General features: G+C 42.9%; 1 protein-coding gene across 2 annotated transcripts in view; it reads left to right on the top strand.

The window, feature by feature from the left end:
- Nucleotides 1–19,736, top strand: part of LOC122565247 (phospholipid-transporting ATPase ABCA1-like) — a 181,281-nt gene extending 161,545 nt beyond the window's left edge. For both annotated transcript variants that reach the window (XM_043721019.2, XM_043721016.2), the window contains 6 exons: nucleotides 2,145–2,286; nucleotides 3,838–3,972; nucleotides 4,578–4,681; nucleotides 9,439–9,531; nucleotides 11,552–11,795; nucleotides 14,780–19,736. In XM_043721019.2, the coding sequence (XP_043576954.2) occupies nucleotides 2,145–2,286; nucleotides 3,838–3,972; nucleotides 4,578–4,681; nucleotides 9,439–9,531; nucleotides 11,552–11,795; nucleotides 14,780–14,920 (859 nt within the window). In that variant the 3' untranslated portion in view covers nucleotides 14,921–19,736. The remainder of the gene's footprint in view (nucleotides 1–2,144; nucleotides 2,287–3,837; nucleotides 3,973–4,577; nucleotides 4,682–9,438; nucleotides 9,532–11,551; nucleotides 11,796–14,779) is intronic.
- Nucleotides 19,737–20,285: the final 549 nt, after the last annotated feature.

Genomic DNA, 20,285 nt, shown 5'->3' with positions numbered 1-20,285 from the left:
AGGGGATGTGACTTCTGAACAGATGCTGTCTGCCCTCTGCTGAAGATATTTTGCACATTCCTCCATTGGAAGATTAGCCAGAGGAATTAAATGGGAAATTTATCTGGATTAATGGTGCTGGAAGAGCACAGCAGTTCAGGCAGCATCCAAGGAGCTTCGAAATTGCCTTCGAATAAAGGCAGTGAGCCTGAAGCGTGGAGAGATAAGCTAGAGGAGGGTGAGGGTGGGGAGAAAGTAGCATAGAGTACAATGGGTGAGTGGGGAAGGGGATGAAGGTGATAGGTCAGGGAGGAGAGGGTGGAGCGGATAGGTGGAAAAGGAGATAGGCAGGTAGGACAAGTCCAGACAAGTCATGGGGACAGTGCTGAGCTGGAAGTTTAGAACTAGGGTGAGGTGGGGGAAAGGGAAATGAGGAAACTGTTGAAGTCCACATTGATGCCCTGGGGTTGATGTGTTCCGAGGTGGAAGATGAGGTGTTCTTCCTCCAGGCGTCTGGTGGTGAGGGAGCAGCGGTGAAGGAGGCCCAGGACCTCCATGTCCTCGGCAGAATGGGAGGGGGAGTTGAAATGTTGGGCCACAGGGCGGTGTGGTTGATTGGTGCGGGTGTCTCGAAGATGTTCCCTAAAGCGCTCTGCTAGGAGGCGCCCAGTCTCCCCAATGTAGAGGAGACCGCATCAGGAGCAACGGATACAATAAATGATATTGGTGGATGTGCAAGTAAAACTTTGGTGGATGTGGAAGGCTCCTTTAGAGCCTTGGATGGAGGTGAGGGAGGAGGTGTGGGCGCAGGTTTTACAGTTCCTGCGGTGGCAGGGGAAAGTGCCAGGATGGGAGGGTGGGTTGTAGGGGGGCGTGGACCTGACCAGGTAGTCATGGAGGGAACGGTCTTTGCGGAAGGCAGAAAGGAGTGGGGAGGGAAATATATCCCTGGTGGTGGGGTCTGTTTGGCGGAAATGTCGGCGGATGATTTGGTTTATGCGAAGGTTGGTAGGGTGGAAGGTGAGCACCAGGGGCGTTCTGTCCTTGTTACAGTTGGAGGGGTGGGGTCTGAGGGCGGTGGACAAGATGCGTTGGAGGGCATCTTTAACCACGTGGGAAGGGAAATTGCGGTCTCTAAAGAAGGAGGCCATCTGGTGTGTTCTGTGTTGGAACTGGTCCTCCTGGGAGCAGATCCGGCGGAGGCGGAGGAATTGGGAATATGGGATGGCATTTTTGCAAGAGATAGGGTGGGAAGAGGTGTAATCCAGGTAGCTGTGGGAGTCGGTGGGTTTGTAAAAAATGTCAGTGTCAAGTCGGTCGTCATTAATGGAGATGGAGAGGTCCAGGAAGGGGAGGGAGGTGTCAGAGATGGTCCAGGTAAATTTAAGGTCAGGGTGGAATGTGTTGGTGAAGTTGATGAATTGCTCAACCTCCTCGCGGCTGCACGAGGTGGCGCCAATGCAGTCATCAATGTAGCGGAGGAAGAGGTGGGGAGTGGTGCCGGTGTAATTACGGAAGATCAACTGCTCTACGTAGCCAACAAAGAGACAGGTGTAGCTGGGGCCCATACATGTGCCCATGGCTACCCCTTTTGTCTGGAGGAAGTGGGAGGATTCAAAGGAGAAATTGTTAAGGGTGAGGACCAGTTCGGCCAAACAAATGAAAGTGTGCTCTAGAAAGGGGCTCCAATACTGATCAGAAGATTAGCACCTGCAAAACCTGATTTCCTTTATAGTGTTTTGCTTGAGTGGTAACCCCCTGAGTAACATGTTGCACTTCAGGTGAGAAGATTCCTCCTGGCTTTCTTTATTCAGGCTAATTGGTCATTTTGCAATTCCATTCCATCTTGACCTCTATCTGCTGTAAATTTTAGTTTGATTGCCTAAGAGGCTGCCTCTTTAGCAAGAGAAGCAAGTCCAGCTTCCTGAGCCTTGCACCCTTATTTAGATTCCCAATACCCAGAATTAACACCATGGTCCTCTTGCAAAGGGAGGAGTATAATCCAATGACCAGAGCTGCACAGAATATTCTCACCTCCAGAGTGGCTGTGTTCGCTCACCCTTAAAGTGATGGGAAGGAAAGACAATGCAATTGCCTAAAATTAGGATGTGGGTTACAATTTTTTAATAATTTGTTTTAACAACTAAGTATATTACCTCCCCTAGCATTCTGTCTAACATCCAGGACGTGCATCAGAACATGGGATACTGCCCTCAGTTTGATGCCATCAACAAACTGCTGACAGGGCGGGAACATGTTGAATTCTACTCACGACTACGTGGCATTCCTGAGCACGAGGTTGCTAAGGTATGTTTAATTTTACAAAGTATGAAATGAAATCTTGGTATCGTCTTGTACTGCAGGGCAAAGAATAACTGAAGCCAACCAAGGAGTAAACATCCTGTACACAGCCCCTAGTCCTTAAATAATATTGCTGTTTAACATCCTAAGTACATATCTAGGCAAGAGGAATCTGCAGAAAGGTATTTTCTTTTTCTCTTTGTTTACTTTTATTGCTTTGTTCTTTTAGCAAATACACAAGGTTATGGCCTGTCAACATATTTTTCTACCTCCTAAGATCCAATGTTCATGATGCGCACGCGCACACACACTCTTCCCACATCCCTAAATCCTCACTGTATTGAAATTCAAATTATTACAACCCCCTAAATTAAATCATCCCTCCCAACCCTAAACACTATCACATCTTTTTATCTCCCTCATCCTTTTCATCCTTAACTAATCTGAAGACTATTGAAATACTAGCTTGAGATGATTTACCCACTGAATTTTCAAAGTTATTTTGTCTTCTGCATCTTGTTCCTTTCAATCTTGGCCATGTCTTATAGTATAGGGCACCCTGGATTATGGGACTGGGGCCTTCGTCTGGGACGCCCTACACAATGGGACTGGGGCCTTCGTCTGGGAGGCTCTACACAATGGGACTGGGGCCTTCGCCTGTGACGCCCTACACAATGGGACTGGGGCCTTGGTCTGGGAGGCCCTACACAATGGGACTGGGGCCTTCGTCTGGGAGGCCCTACACAATGGGACTGGGGCCTTCGCCTGGGACGCCCTACACAATGGGACTGGGGCTTTTGCCTGGGACGCCCTACACAATGGGACTGGGGCCTTCACCTGGGACGCCCTACACAATGGGACTGGGGCCTTCGCCTGGGAGGCCCTACACAATGGGACTGGGGCCTTCGCCTGGGATGCCCTACACAATGGGACTGGGGCCTTCGCCTGGGATGCCCTACACAATGGGACTGGGGCCTTCGCCTGGGACGCCATACACAATGGGACTGGAGCCTTCGCCTGGGACACCCTACACAATGGGACCTGGGGTCTTCGCCTGGGACACCCTACACAATGGGACTGGGGCCTTCACCTGGGACACCCTACACAATGGGACTGGGGCCTTCACCTGGGACACCCTACACAATGGGACTGGGGCCTTCACCTGGGACGCCCTACACAATGGGACTGGAGCCTTCGCCTGGGACGCCCTACACGATGGAACTGGGGCCTTCAACTGGGACAGCCTACACGATGGGACTGGGAACTTTGCCTGGGACACCCTGCACTATGGGATTAGAGTCTTTGCCTGGGACACCCTGCACTGTGGGACTGGGGTCTTTGCCTGGGACACCCTACACTATGGGACTGGGGCCTTCGCCTGGGACATCCTACACTGTAATACCTGGGGCCTTTGCCTGGGACACCCTACAATGTGGTCTCAGTTCCTTGAGCTGGGGTTCAACAGTGTCTTCTTTGCTGGTTGGAGTGCTTATTTATATTGATGGATTGAGAGGTTTGTCTGCAGTTTACACTAAGATCTAGGATTCTTTTTGGTAGGTCACTGAATGGGCTGTGAAGAAACTAGGACTCTCACGCTATGCAGACAGACCTTCTGGGACGTATAGCGGTGGAAACAAACGGAAATTGTCGACTGCCATCGCACTGATTGGATGCCCACCAGTCATCTTTCTGGTTAGTGAGAAAGTGCTATCTATGATTAACAAAGGCAATAATGGGATTTTTCTTGGAGATAGTCTTACTCCAATTTCTGCTCACATCTGCAGCAGAGTGGGAGAAACTCCATGGAATTCCTGAACAGTTTCTGACTAGAACAAGAAAGCTGCTAAGGGTTCAGAAAGTTTTAATGAAACAGGATTACAAACATTGTTGATGATGAGTTTCATATTGTGGTACAGTTGGGGTACAGGTACAGGGTGATTCGGGGGGACCATATAAATCCAGGCATATTCATGGATCAATCTTTGTTCCCTTCAGCATTTACTGATTTAAGGCAGATTGTCATCTAGCATGATCTAAATTTCTTTGAGGAGGGAAAAGAAAATCATCCACGGTTTGCCTGAGAGGAGCAGGCTTGTCTTGTGCTTTTCACAGGGCTGAATAGTCTACCAACTGTTGCTATCCTGTTTCTCAAGCTATAGGATAGTTGACTATATACTGTCCTTATGTGTCTCTAGAGCTAGTTCCGGCAAGAGTAACAAACATCAAGGAAAGGTAGAGCAAAGCTTATAACATTTTATTGCCACCACAGAGCTGTAGTTATTCTTTTTTAATGGCAGGATGAACCTACGACAGGAATGGATCCCAAGGCCAGGCGGTTCCTCTGGAATTGCATCCTGAGTGTGATCAGAGAAGGGAGATCAGTGGTACTCACCTCACACAGGTTAGTGGCCATTAACTGCTGCTTCATTAGAGATAAATTCTTTGGGAAATGTGTTCACAGCCTGTTAGTGGTGTGTTTAGTTTCAGCTGGCCAATTGCAGTGACTTAATGATTTAGATTAAAATTGTTGTGTCTAGAAATTAGGTATTTACAATTATTAATGCATTTATTTAGGTGTGTCAATATGTGAGCCTCCTAATATCTGGCTCTCCTTACTCCTTTCTTTTGGCCAGTTTTATTCTTATGAAAGTGATGTGTTAATGTTGGAGACTAGAAATGTTTTGACTGCAGGTTCACAGGGCTGGATTTACACCCCCTGCAGCAGGAAATTCCAGCAACTGCCTGGCCCACCCCAACCTGTCTGAACTTTGATGGAGGTTAAGGGGACAAGGAACAAGTTGAGAAGCCCCTGGGATCCACTGAGTCTCTCAAGTGGCTGTCAGTTGAGGGTTTTATCCTGCTCACACTGCTATGTGTTGGGGGGCGGGGGGGGGGGAGAGAGAGTAGTGCCCATGCCATGTAGGTAATCTGGCAGGTTTAAGTTTGCAAACTGGTGCCAGGCAAGGGTGATTGGGCACTCTCAAACCCATTCCACCAGGTTAGTTAACCACCTTCTCCCCTCACCCCCAACTATAATGTGTGCCTCAAACCCTTGAACGCAGTTTCCCAACCCCTTTGCTAAGATTTTGGATTTGTCCCTTGGTGCAATTGCCTGTATGGTCCCAGCAGTTGTCACCACTCCCAGATGACACTGCTGGGACTACAGCATTTCTGGCCATGCAGTGAGTTGGCAGCTCTTGAAGGCAGGTGTTCTTGCTTGGTTTCCAGTAAATAGCAACATATTCCATTAGGAAAATCAAATTGAAGGTTGTGTGGTCAGTACCTCATTTGACTTTTTCACCTTGCCCAACAATCCTTCCCTTTGACTTCCCATTGTCTGAGTCCTGAATCTATACCTTCATTCTTATGTCCTCACACTCCTCCGAGCTCACATTACATTGAAACCACTCCTGCTGCATCCAACGTGTCTTCCAAGAATGACCCCTATTCTTGCTGATTTTGGCTATAGTTTTCTCTCCTCAGGTACAAGACATCTTCCTTTTCAAAACTGTCTCCCTTCAGATATTGTTTCAGGGTGAAGTCAACTGTTCATAAGTTTAATGTCCTGTTTGACTCTGAGCCGAGTCTCTGCCGTTACATCCTATCTGTCACAGAAGTTGCTGACATGCATTTGTAACATGTCCCATGTCAGCCTCTCTGCTGCTGAAACCCTCATCTATGCTTCTATTTCAACTAATGTAGTGATCTCCTGACTGGCGTCTCATCCTCCCCCCTTAATAATCTTCCAAAAGTATCTGACTCTTGTCCTACCCCTGTCAATGCTAGTTGATTGCTAGCTTCCCAATGTCTCCAATTAAAGATAAAGGACATGACTGCGGTGTGGTTTGAGCCTATTTTACATGTACATGGCAATTTGTGCATGGCTGCAGAAGATGTCAGCAGGTTACCAAATGAGTATTTTGTCTCGATCTTCACAAAGACAACTAATGGACACATTCTAGTTAGAGAGGAGGAGTGCGAAATAAGTATAATAAGAGGTCAGTGCTGGTGAAACTGACCTCCTTGAAGATGAATAAATCACCAGGACTGGATGAATTGTATCCCATGCTGTTAAAGGAGGAAATAATGAAAGTTCAGAGGATCATGTTCAAGATACATTTGGTACCAGAGGATTGGAGGTCTATAAATAAAGTACTATATTCAAAAAGGATAGGAGAACTAAGCCAATAAAAAGAGAACTTGGCGGTCAGCAATTTCTTGCAACCAACATAGACGGAGACAATTAACTTGAAGAGATGTACAGCATGGAAACAGACCATTCGGTCCACCTCGTCCATGCTGACCAGATACCCTAAACTAATGTACTTGACCCAGCACTTGACCCATATCCCTCTAAACCCTTCCTATTCATATACCCATCCAGATGCCTTTTAAATGCTGTAATTGTACCAGCCTCCACCACTTCCTCTGGCAGCTCATTCCACACACGCACTATCCTCTGCGTGAAAAGGTTGCCCCTTAGTTCTCTTTTATATCTTTGCCCTCTCACCCTAAACCTATGCCCTCTAGTTCTGGATTCCCCCACCTCAGGGAAAAGATCTTGTCTATTTACTCTGTCCATGCCCCCTCATGATTTTATAAACCTCTATAAGGTCACCCCTCAGCCTCCAATGCTCGAGGGAAAACAGCCCCAGCCTATTCAGCCTCTCCCTATAGCTCAAATCCTCCAACCCTGGCAACATCCTTGTAAATCTTTTCTGAATCCTTTCAAGTTTCACGACATCCTTCTGATAGGAAGGAGACCAGAATTGCACGCAATATTCCAAAAGTGGCCCAACCAACATCCTGTACAGCTGCAACATGACCTCCCACCTCCTGTAATCAATACTCTGACCAATAAAGGAAATCATACCAAATGCCTTCTCTATCCTATCTACTTTCAAGGAACTATGAACCTGCACTCCAAGGTCTCTTTTTGTTCAGGAACACTCCCCAGGATCTTAGCATTAAGTGTGTAAGTCCTGCTCTGATTTGCTTTTCCAAAATGCAGACCCTTGTATTTATCTAAATTAAACTCCATCTGCCACTCCTCAGCCCATTGGCCCATCGGATCAAGATCCCATTGTACTCTGAAGTAATCTTCTTCACTGTCCACTGCACCTCCAATTTTGGTGTTGTTTGCAAACTTACTATCTATACCTCCTATGTTCACATGCAAATCATTTAGATAAATGACAAAGTGACAGATTAATCCGGAATAGTCTACATGGTTTTGTTTAGGGAATGTGATTTCTTCCTTTAGTTTGTTGAGGAAGTTGCAAGGAACATTGAGGGCGCTGGATGTTGTCTACATGGATTTTAATGAGGAATTTGATAAGGTCCCACATGACAGACTGTTAAGAAAAAATAAAACCCATGGGACATGGGAACATGCTAAGTTGGATCCAAAATCAGCTCATTGAACGGAAGAAAAAGTCATGGTTTTCAGATGTTTTTAAAAATGGCAACTGGTTTCCGGTGATGAGGGCTTTCCAGCCCTCAGTTTTTTGACTCCCTTGCTGTTTGTTGTATTTAAGACTTAAATGTGGGAGACAGGACTGGGAAATTTGCAGATGAGACACAACCCCAGAGTTTACCAGTAGATGACAGGAATGACTATGGCTTTGACTGCAGGATATCAGTGGATTGGTTGAGTGGTGGAAAAGTGGTAAATGGAATTCATTACATGCAATGTGAGAGGTTATGCATTTGGAGAAATCAATAAAAGCATCATATAAATATACGGTAAAGGAGGGCGAGGGAGGTTACTGAGAGGAATAGAGGAAGTGAGAGACCTTGAGGTATATGTTCACAGCTCCTTGAAGATGGCAGGACTGGTCGTTAAGGTGCCAATGAAGGCATTGAGGTGCCTTCCTTCATTGGGTGTGGTATTGAATTGATGAAGGGCCTATGCCCAAAACGTCGACTCTCCTGCTCCTTGGTTGCTGCCTGACCTGCTGTGTTTTTCCAGCAGGTCAGGCAGCAACCTGTAGAATTGAATACAAGAGCAGAGATGTAATGCTGGAATTATGTAAGACTCTAGTTAGGCCACAGGAAACGTTTAGTATTCAGTTCTGATCACCGCATTACAAGAAGGACCTCATTGCTCTAGAAAAGGTACAGAAGAGATTAACAAAAATATTGTCAGGGCTTTAAAATTGCAGATTGAGGAAATATTGGACAGACTGTTTTCCTTGGAACTGAGGAGGCTGAGGGATGACTTAATGAAGAGCTAGGGTGGAGTGGGCAGGGTAAACCTGTTTTCCACAGCGGAAAAGGTAGTTACTAGGGGGCACAAATTAAAGGTGGTTGGTAGAAAGATTAGAGGGAATATGAGGAAATCTTTTTTTTTTCCACATGGAGTCTGGCAGATGTCTGGAATTTGCTGTGCGGTTTGGCAGAAATCCTCAATTAATCTGAATCAGCAAGTGAAGCACTGTAAGGCTATGGATCAGGTGCTAGAAAGTGGGATTCGAATGGCAGCCTAGATTTTTCAGCCAGTGGAGACAAGATGGGCAGAATGGCCCATGCTGTTAATTTTCTATGAAAATGTTGAAGTCCATTCATGACCTTGTCTATCCCTGACTCTAATCTATTCCTGTCCTACAAGCTATTAAGAGCTACCTCTTCTTCCAATGCCTTGACATGACTATCTTCAGCTGTCTAGGCTCCAGGTTCTCTCATCCCTCTTCCTTTAAACACTAATCTTCAGTCAAGTCTTCTAATCTCTGTCTTTGGCTCAAAGACAACTATTTCCTGATGAGACTCCTGTGAAGTGGCTTGTCACATTTTCACTGTTAAAGAAGCCCTGTTGATGGAGATTGTACAGGTGATTCAGACCCGGGCCTCAGCTTGCCACCAAACCTGATAGGATGCAGTGAGTCCAGTCAGGCAGCGGAGAAAGTTTGAATAAAGTTGGACGTTTAGATAAAAAGAGAAAAGGAACAGACAAAAGATAGAAGATAAAGTAATGTTGGAGTCTGATCCAAGCTAACCACATGACTGTGCAATCCAGTCAGAAATGTTAGCTCTTTATAAGCACAAGATTTTTAATGTTTGTCTGCTTTGGTTGAGAGATTAACCATGATCTGCAGGTTTCTGTGTAAGTAAAAGGATAACAGTATGTGTGTATCTAATGATACTTTTATTTCTTGTTAGCATGGAGGAATGTGAGGCTCTGTGCACAAGGATGGCCATCATGGTGAATGGACGATTCCGTTGCCTTGGCAGTGTACAGCACTTGAAGAGCAGGTAACTTCATTCACCTTGTCCTTTCAAGTCAAACTAGGACTCATACAATGAAACATGCATGCATCATAGCTTATCAGGAGCCTTATTAATATTATGTCTCCTGGATTTTGGATAAATCAAATCTATTCTTTTCTTAACTCATTGAATTGTGATTTTGTTGTTTTGCAATGCATCCATCAGAAGAAGCCATATGAGGTTCTTGTGTTAGATTGGTCTATTGAAATCACAAAAGGCATCAAATAAGCTAACAATTTCTCCAAACATTCTTTTAACCTTCGATTGCCTCCTGTTGAGGGTGCTGTCAGTATTTATTTAGACTAATACATGGCAATGCTAAAACATCACTGATGTTACCCACAGTCATTTGAATCACAGTTACTGCAACAGTTACACAATTACTGTTTGTTTCAGCATCACTGCCCATCAAGTTGCCATTCGTTATCTGACTCCTTAATTGGATTAGTGCCATGTAATTCACAACCAGCCACTCAGCATCTCCTGTACAATTTAGAACAGAAAGATCAAGATAAATTGACCTTTCAAATGATGTTGATAGTGCTGGCCCCTACGTCTGACCTACTTAACATCAACTTGCCTGAATCGATAGTGCTCTGCTCTTGAGACGGAGGACTGTTATGTCAGATCACACTCCAACACAATTCTACACTGACGCTGCAGTGTGCTGACAAGGGGACGCTGATGAAACCTTAAACCAAAACTCTAATCTCCTTGTTCAGGTGGATATTAAACATTTCCAGGGTACAGTTTGGAGATCTAGCAGTTCCTCCATACCCTGGTCCATATCCAAATTGGCTTCTGGTTGCATGTTATTTGTTGGACATTGCTCGGCCAAAATATAATTACAGTAATCACCTTATATGGTAACCTTACTCAAGTTCCTTCTCAAAGACAAAAGTGAGTAAGTAAATGCAACTGATGTTCTCATTAATAGTTGTATTAAGTGACTGCCCAGGCATCACGTTTTGTGCTTTCTTCCAGACTTTGTTTTCCATTTGGTTTTTTTTCCTGCAATATTTAATTTTCTCCGCTTATTTGACCTGGTGCCTCTGTAATCAAAAAGATAAGCCTCTTGTGGTGCAGAGATAGTGTCCCAACATCTGAGCCAGGTGACCCCGGTTCTACCTGCTCTATCAGTGTGTAATAACATCACTGCACAGATTGCTTAGGAAATATCTACATCCCACATGCCTCAGCTTCGTAAGGTCATACAGCTGTACAGCACAGAAGCAGACCCTCCCAGTCCAACTCGTCCATGCTGACTAGATATCCTAAATTAGTCTGGGCCCATTCACCAGCATCTGGCCCATATCCCTCTAAACCCTTCCTATTCCTATATCCATGCAGATGCCTTTTAAATGTTGTAATTGTACAAGGCTCCACCACAACCTCTAGCAGCTCATTCCATGCATGCACCACCCTATGAATAAAAATGTTGCTCTTTAGGTCCCTTTTAAATCTTTCCCATCTCACCTTAAACCTGTGCCCTCTAATTTTGGACCTTACCATTAAGTGTATAAGTCCTGCCTTACCAAAATACAGCAGCTCAGATTTCTCTAAACTCCATTTGCCACTCCTTGGCCCATTTGCCCATGTAATAAAGATCACTTTGTACTTGAGGCAACCTTCTGTGCTGTCCACTACACCACCAATTTTGGTGTCATCTGCAAAGCTTACCTCTTATATAAATGATTGGATGTAAACATAAATGACAAAAAGTAGTGGACCCAGTGCCCATCCTTGCATCTCGTCAGATGTTGTAGCCTCTCCCTGATCCAATGAGCTAGGATTTGGAGCAGAAATCTATAACTTGTGTCACCTCCGGCACGTGCTGTAGTGTGGACTCTTTGTTCTGCTTTCACACGTGACATATTCTTAATATTTTTGTAAAGCATTGCATTAGAAGGAACAAGGATCAAAACTGTGATGAAAGTTGAAATAGTTGCCATCAATACCTGTATTTGGAAATTTTCTGCAGTCCAATTGATTAATCTTTCCATAGGTTTGGAGACGGTTACACCATCATCCTGAGGATGGATTGTACTACGCTGGACTTGTCTAATGTTGAAGAATTCATGGTATCCACGTTCCCAGGCTGTGTGTTGAAGGAAAAGCACCACAGCATGTTGCAATATCAGATACCAACAGGGTGCTGCTCCCTGGCCAAAATCTTCAGCGCCCTCATGACCAACAAAGAAAAACTGAAGATTGAAGACTATTCAGTGTCTCAAACTACATTAGATCAAGTAAGAGCTAATTTGCCAGATATACCAGTGATTCAGTAGACAGTAGCTTCAAAACCAGGGCTGAGACCCTGCTGAGTGGCAAACCACCAGTTCTAATGTTTGCCACTAGACCAGTAAAGGCAAGCCCTGAAGGCCCGCACGCTGAGAAATACTGTGTCCACATAGCAGTTCAACTTCATAAACAGCTGAAACTCAATTGCAAACATTTTTAAAATTTGGTATGTTTATATAAATTCTTGCCAAAACTAAATCAGGTAATTTTAACATTTGCACTAATTCAAGTTATACTGCAGTAGATGTATATTCTGGGAATATGAGGGTGCTCAGTGGAAATTATTTTGAGATGTATTTCTGTGCACCAACTGCTAATGGTTGTGTTGCAGTTGCTGAAAAGGTACGATCTGTTCCCCTCCACCATCACTTCATCTTCCAAGTTTGTTTTGCCCTCTCCCCTGGCCAGTTCCACAACCTTTTACCCCACTGTCCCTTCAATAATGAACCTGCCAGTAAAGATATTGAATGTAACACAATGGGGACATAACTAGCTTGAGTGTGCATTTTCTTGTGTACCGAGCTGCTCCTCGAGTCTAACTTGCCACAGTGGAAACAGAGGACTACAAAAACAAATTTAACAACAAACTCCAGTGTAGGCAGATGGTAATTCCACTTGGTATCATAATTGTGGGAAAAGAAAATAAGCTGCTGCACCTACCCATCTCTTCTGAATTTGCAGAAGAGTTGAAAAATCTGTGTTTAGCCATTTTGTGAGCCACATATTGTTATAATTATTTCCCATCTCATGTTGAAATATGGTCATGTCGGAGAATCATCTTTGTTGAATATCAGTCAAGACAAATATAATTTGTATTTAAAATATAAAAATATAATGCAAATAAAGGCATTACATTACCACAAATCAGGAACATTAAGGACAATGGGTTCAGAGTAACAGATATGTTTTCAGATTCTGCTGACATTCATCTTCCAAACTCGCAAGTGATATTGGTTCCTTGTATGAAGTAACAGACAATTATCCATACTATTACACTTCACTGGGATAGCCCACTGGAAATCAAGCCTCACTATTCCCAGAATCTTCACAAAGGTTAAAGATCCTAAAATATAGGCAGAATTCCCCAATTTATGTGTCTTTTAGGATAAGGTGGACAGACCGTATGGACCAGGTTTCTATGCTTAAAAAGAATTACTATTTATTACAAATAAATAGATTCTAGCTTCAAGTAAACAATTATGAACCATTGACATATAATTCTACTGGTTAAAAATCTAATTCACTTCTAAAACTCCTGTCTATATAAAAATATAGACAAACACAAAGAGAGGATGTTATAAGTGAAGGGAGCACAGTGTCTGGTTATAACGGTCTCTTGATTATTAACTAGAAGTCCCAGCTTACAGCAATTTATGATGGGAAGTGAACTAGCTATCATCATACTTGAGATACTTTCTACTGAAGAACAAAAACTGCTCCTCCTCCAAAGATCCAGTGACTCACCTCAAACATTCACACCCCCGAGTTGGTCAGCTGCGTGGGAGCTAATCATATAGTAAAACTAGCCAAAGAACTGCAGATGCTGGAAATCAGAAACAAAACAAATTGCTGGAAAAACTCAGGTCAGGCAGCAGCTGTGGAGAGAAAGCAAAGTTAACATTTAGTGATCTAGCAGTTCCTCCATATCCTGGTGGGTATCCCAAATTGGCCACTTGGTGCTTGCTATTTGGTGGACATTGCTGTGCTAAAAGCAGCTACTGCTTTGTTAGACTGGAGTTTGATGTATATTCTATCTGCAAAAATGAGCCTGAGCTTGCTGTCGCCTGCCATTTCAAAACACCACTGTGTTCCCTGGCTAACGTCTGTGTCTGAGGCTTGCTGTAGTGCTCCAGCAAATGTGGGCAGCACGGTGGCTCAGTGGTTAGCACTGCTGCCTCACAGTGCCAGGGACCCGGGTTCAATTTCCACCTCTGGCAACTGTCTGTGTGGAGTTTCTCCCCATGTCTGCATGGGTTTCTTCTGGGTGCTCCGGTTTCCTCCCACAGTCCAAAGTTGTGCAGGTTAGGCGAATTGGCCAAGCTAAATTGCCCATAGTGTTAGGTTTTCCACTTGGGGACCCTACAATTTTCAGGACTCAATATCAAGTTCAATAACTTTAGGGCCTGAGCATCTTCTCCCACTTCCTTACCCTAACCCCACACATCAGGCCTTTTCATCACATGGGCTGTTACCACAAACATTGTCATCCATTAATGGTCCCCATTAGCAGCTGTTGATTCTCCCACTCTGACCTTTACCCATTCCCTTGTCTGCCCAGCCTTTTTACTCTCTCTGTCTAGGCTCTTATCCTCCCCTGTCCTTTACTACTCCTCCTACCCCAGCTTTACTGTATACCAAACTTTCTCTAGCCTACATTGATTATGAAGAAAGGTCACTGAACCTGAAGCATTAACTCTGCTTTCTTTTTACGGATGCTGCCAGACCTGCTGAGTTTTTCCATAAGTTTCTGTTTTTGTTGCTAATCATATTGCTGTTGGCAGGCAGAAGGCCTTTCTTATCATTAGTCTGCGACTAGTGACCAGTTAATCAGTTTCTTGTTGCCAACAAAATCTCCATTTGTACACAGCCCCAGGCTCCAGCTCATCTCTCACTACACCTTCCCTACAGCTTGAACAAATAGCTGTGAAAATAGCATTTACCATGAGCATTTTTACAAGGTGTAGCAAAGCAACAACTATCCTGGACTTTTAAATCAATTCTTTTTCATTTCCAGTGCAAATCAAAAATACAGAACATTGAAAATATATCTTTACAATGCTGTTAGACACTGCTCAAGGAGTAGCATTTACGGGAATGTGGGAGAATTAAAATTCAATAAAATAATTCACATACATGTTTAAACAGATATTTTTAATTCTTGGATCTGGAATTTTCATGTTCCATTAGTTTAACTTCTCCCTTTTCTTTTCAGGTATTTGTCAATTTTGCCAAGGACCAAAGTGAAGACTACTGTTTGAAGGACATTTTCACACACGGACCCCAACACAAGGACACTATGAAGCGCATCACAAATTTTTTAGCAGACGAGAACATGAGAGAGAGTTCAGTATGATCCGGATATGACCAAAACCACTTCCCATTCTGCAATGCAAATAGAAGCTTCCAAATACAACAAGTTGAGGATTGTTCCAGGACTGAACCATCTGTCACTAGACGATCAACAATCAATTCCTCAACTACAAACATATCTTCCGTGCCCCGGTTTCAAGTTACCATTAATTACCTTCTCAACCTTAAATCTTTCTGGATTTGTATGAACAATGGTTCAAATGTACAAACTGATTTATTTATACAGTTTCTTTACAACTTTCAGTACATTTTTGGATTTTGTTTAGCTGTTGCAGCTGAAGTATTTACTTGACAGTTTTGTCTGGAATTTTCTGAAACAGAAAAAAAAATGAAAAATATCATGACGATACATTGCAGTACTCTTCCACTTATCCCTCTTAATGGGTCTGCCCTACCAGAGGGAGCCATGGTATTTTGCTTATTTGATGATGAGGGACATTATATTGCTAGATGTGGAGGGAGAGTGAGAAATCCAGGGGTTAACGGCTTTTTTAAAAATACATTGCATAAGGTATGGCCTAATAAAATTAAGATAGGATCAGATTGGCACATTACACTGGAAGCATTTGAGATTCTCTCCATTCTTTACCCATACTGCTATAAAATGAATTATAGGTATCAGTCTTATCTACATGAGCCCCTCGCCAACTGTTAACATCACTGTCCCAAAATCAGGATTTTGTTCAGTTTATGTGTGCATCTAATTTTCATGTACTCTGTGTAAGTGAACCAGGGTAGCTCTTACACTGAACAGAATGCAACCACTGCTGTCTCACTTCTGACTTAGAAGGTTGTGGGTTTGTGTCCCAATTCAGGGACTCCGTGCACACAGGCTTACAATTCTTGCTGTTCTGAAATTAAAAAAACAATTTTTTAAAGCAATAAACAAATTAATTCTTTCTCTTAAAGCACCTTTTCTAAAAATAAAATCTCTGTTTACAGTTCAGGTCTGATATATAAACAGTGCCTGACTAGTGCAATTTTGACAACCAGGCATGTGTCTTATACTTATGATGTTTAAAATCACTGTGTCTTGTACCTTTTCTAGCATTGTTGGTGGGTGTACACATTTCATTCTGAGTCCAGATATTTATTTAATCTCTGGGTTTTACTTGCAGGATCTGAGCTGATTTGTTTTAAGAATAATTGCAGGAGTATTTCCAGCATGGATTTCTGCACCAGGGAGCTTCCCCTAATCAATGAACTAAGTCATTGTTAGAGCTGCCCTAAGCACAGGCAGAAAGTGCCACCTCTCTCCCAGTGAATGAAGATCCTTCATACACAACATTTGTTAACATCTTCCTTATCAGTTAGTTCAATTGGATCTCCAGTGCATTACTAATGAAATGTCAAACCAAATCCTCACCCTGATATTTAATTTAAGTCCAATGCTGTGACTGCAAGGTCATTTTCTAAATGTATACATAAAACAGAGAACAATCATATGGAGCTGCAGTGGACAGTTAGCCATTGGTCACAATTGGCTGTAATGGTTATTCTTCCTGTCAACCTTTAATGTGGGCTTGAAAGATAAATGGAAGTTTCATCAGTTACAAGGAATTTCCATTTCTGTTACACATAATGAAAAATGGCTGACTGGGAAATAAATGGTCCATCTCTGTGCCTTGCATCTAGAGGTGTGTAAAAATAAATAAAGCTTTCATTTTTATAGTGCTTTTCGTTACCTCAGGATGCTTTACAATCAATGAAGTACTTGTGAACTATAGGAAAAGCAGCAGCCAGTTTGTCCACAGCAAGATTCCACAAACAGGAGTGTGATAATGACCAGATAATCTGTTTAAGGTATTAATAAAAAATGAGTGTTGGCTAGGACCCTGGGAGAATACCCTGCTCCTCTTCAACATAGCATCACAGAATCTTTTATGTTAACCTCAGATTGGGCCTATGTTTAACGTATCAAGAGATAGATGACACCAGCAGTGCAGCACTCCCAAGTACTGCACTGAAATGTCAGCTGAGATCAAAAACTGAAGTCTTTGGGGTGGGACATTCGCTCAGAGGCAAGAGTGGGGAGATCAGAATGAATCAACCTGACATTAATTTACAAGTGGAAAAAGACTTGAGAGTGATTAATATTAAATGGTGCTTATGTGCCCAACAATAATATTACCTTTGAGAAGCAGCTTCATCCAAAAGTGTACCTTACAAAAAGCATCCTTTATTAGGGTGCAGTATCAGAGTCCTTGTATATTTAATGTTTAACTGTTATTGGAGTAGAATCCTTATACACCTAGCCATTCAACTTAATGGATATTTACCTGTGAAGATTTGCTACAAGTTTGGAGGATGTCACATTTGATATTTTTGTGGGAATTACAGACCATTTCCCCCACTCCAGTCATTTGACAACGTGACAAAAAACAATTCAGAAGAACCATTGAAACAAAGGCAGGAACTTGCCTGTCATTTTCCCATGTGATTGGAATATAAACATCTGTGTTCAGCAGCCAAAGATGGCATCACCCAGAAGACAGGGGATGTCCACTCCAAATATGCAAAACATGGCCTAGTGATATACTTGGCCTGTGTGCAATGTTAGCCTAATCTAAGTCATGACTTCTCTACTATGCCAAGCTTGCTGAGAACTGCATAAAGGACCAGGAGATGCTCCATGCGGTAAGTTGTTTTAGGTATCTTTGTGACTTGCAGGGCAGGAATGTTTGTTTGGATCTCTAAGCAAGTGATGAGCTTTCCCATCATATCAACAATGAGTCAGGTCCTGAGATCATCTTACCCTGGCAACAAATTTGTCCAGTTAAAATTGAACTCTGTAGAGTAATGGAATTTATGCACAGGCCAGAAGTCATATGCGGCCCACCAATCTGCACCAATAGCTATTATCCTGGCTGGACATCTCTGGGTTTGCATTGTAATATCTTTGGAATGTTGACAGGGCTTAGTGCAGTTCTCCACTTTCTCTTCACTGCTAGAGTTGTTGCAGTCTCCACAGAACCAGTGAACAGGCCCAACTAATATGCAATTAGTGAACTTATTGTTTTTGTCTTGTGAGGAATGGAGTCCTCTGGTTAACTGGCCCAACTTGACTAAAATAGGGTATCATAGGTACAGATGAACTCTGGTCCCAATAGTCTGAGAGCAGTGGTACCTTGCTGTTGAGAAATGCATGAGCTATTGCCTTCATTGAAAGTTCAGCAATACTGGTGCTTAGTACTTGAAATCAATCCTATCTTGGTGTTTGTTCATGATGCATTGGTCTGTTGATGAGTACGCCACTTCCTGGATGAGTAGCCTTTGGGGGATCAACGAGGAGAATTGAGTACAGCTGTGTGAAAATACAGTTAATTCTCGCTTTCCTGTGAAGCATTAGAGTGAGAGTTTCAATCATAAATTTTGATGCTGATCAGTGATGGAAAACCAACACTTGAAAAGGGTTCATGGTCGAAGTGTTTCATTCTTTGCTGTTTTGCTTTATTACTTTTCACTTTTGTATTTGCAATGTTGTGTAACAAGCCAGACAACAAAAAGCCAAGTGAATATTGGCAATGAATTCCACATAATTCAGCAGAATGTGAACAGGATACTGAAATGAGGGGCAATACTGAAATTGTCAGTAAATCGAGGTGTTATTCAACTTTTCCAGCTCTTTCCATTATCTGACTGAAGAGCAGGGAAAGTCTGGAGAAGGGGTACCTTTTGTTCACAATACAGTACTGTCAGTGTGATAGCAGATGTCCTTGCCAGATTACATTTTCTTCACTGCTTGCAAACCAATACCCAAAATCTGCATCTTGTGGATCTGGACTTCTTCAGGTGGCTCTGATGTCTTGGTCTATGAAGAGTTTCCTATGAAACCACTCAGGGATGGTCCTGGCCATTGGTGACACTGGAGCCACCTAGCAGGGCAGGTTGCTCAACTCCAGGGTCTCTCCTCAAAGCACGCCAACCAAAATTCTTGCCCGTCTGTTACTCCATAAAATGAAGAACATGTATTTTGCAGGAACTACGTCTCTCCAGAAACTACTTCTTCACTTGCACAATGAGATGTGACAGAATTATTTTCTGGATATTCTGGAAATTTAAAGGCTGAGGAACGTTTTTAAGGCAGTTTAGAAAAGACCATTGTTTTCTATCAAGCCTGTGCTATAATATCAACCAGCACTAAAACTGCTTTGAACAAGATGCCAGATACGATTCTGGTTCCTGGAGTTACGATTCTGGTTCCTGGAGTTAATCATGTTAATCTTTCCTAGTTTGAGTTTCCTGACTGATTTTTAGTCAGGGTGATAGGAGCCTCCATTGACATTACAGATACCATAACGATTGGGTGATAGGTACAATGGGAAAATTAGCTGGGATTCCTGTCCCTCACAGCTCCTGACAGCCATCCATTGGCCCTGATAGCAAAGGTATGTGTTAGATTGTCAGGTGAGGAGAGTATATCTGTCGTTAGTCTGAAGCGCTGAGGTTGATCATAACACAATAGTTTCTGAGCTTGACTGATCCATTAATTCTAATAGTGACAGGCAATAGGGCTTGGAACTTTCAAAATCAGATAGTCATAAAATGTTGTGGAGATGGTGATCTGGAGTTGCTGTAATTTGATTCTAGGTACAGTTCCTGAAAAACACATGTCATTCTATGGGTAAGATAGATGTTTCAGGGTACACAATGCATAACAGTAAAATGTGTGTATATTTGAACTGAGTTTTAACTCTCTCTTGAGCCACTCTTATGCTGCTTCTGTTCATGGTCCCATTCATTACTATATTGGACAGTGTACTAATTTTGACATCAAAATAAAGACTGACACTGAAGAATATTTGCCTCCAATATCTTCATTAATGTCTCTTGTGTTCAGTTGGATAACTGGTGACTGTGCAGTCTGTGTTTAAATCTGCCTACTTGGAAAGAGATTTCTACTATCCCAGGATTATCCAATAACTCGTGTCTTCAAGATTTTGTGGCAGAGCAATGAGCGTAGTTTTACTTAAATGAAGTATTATCTTATTGACAATCTGAACTTCAGAATGTGAAAGAAATTGGGTCAGACTGGGATCAAAGCAAATGTGTGTGTTCCCAATAAATCTGGTGCAACTGGACAAAGGCAGAATTTTCCTTTCCATTGAGACTAAGTCTGGAATCATGGGTAAAAGTGAAAGGAACATCTGTTCAGGTGAAGGAGACTTTTTTCCTGCACAATTACATCCTTCTCCGTTTATTACACATTCAAGCACCAGTAAAATGACAGAATTTGTTGGCAGCAAGTTCAGAAGCCAATCAGAATCTTCCAGGCTCCAACATCTGGAGTCATAGAGTCCTACAGTGTGGAGGCAGGCCATTTGGCCCATCGTGTCCACACCATAAGT

This window comes from Chiloscyllium plagiosum, unplaced genomic scaffold (assembly GCF_037043375.1).
Source record: "Chiloscyllium plagiosum isolate Xiang-an unplaced genomic scaffold, Cpla_swu_hap1 HiC_scaffold_28, whole genome shotgun sequence".
NCBI classification, from domain to species: Eukaryota; Metazoa; Chordata; class Chondrichthyes; order Orectolobiformes; family Hemiscylliidae; genus Chiloscyllium; species Chiloscyllium plagiosum.
Note: the sequence above shows the minus strand (reverse complement) of the source record. Positions and strands in the feature narration are given on the sequence as shown.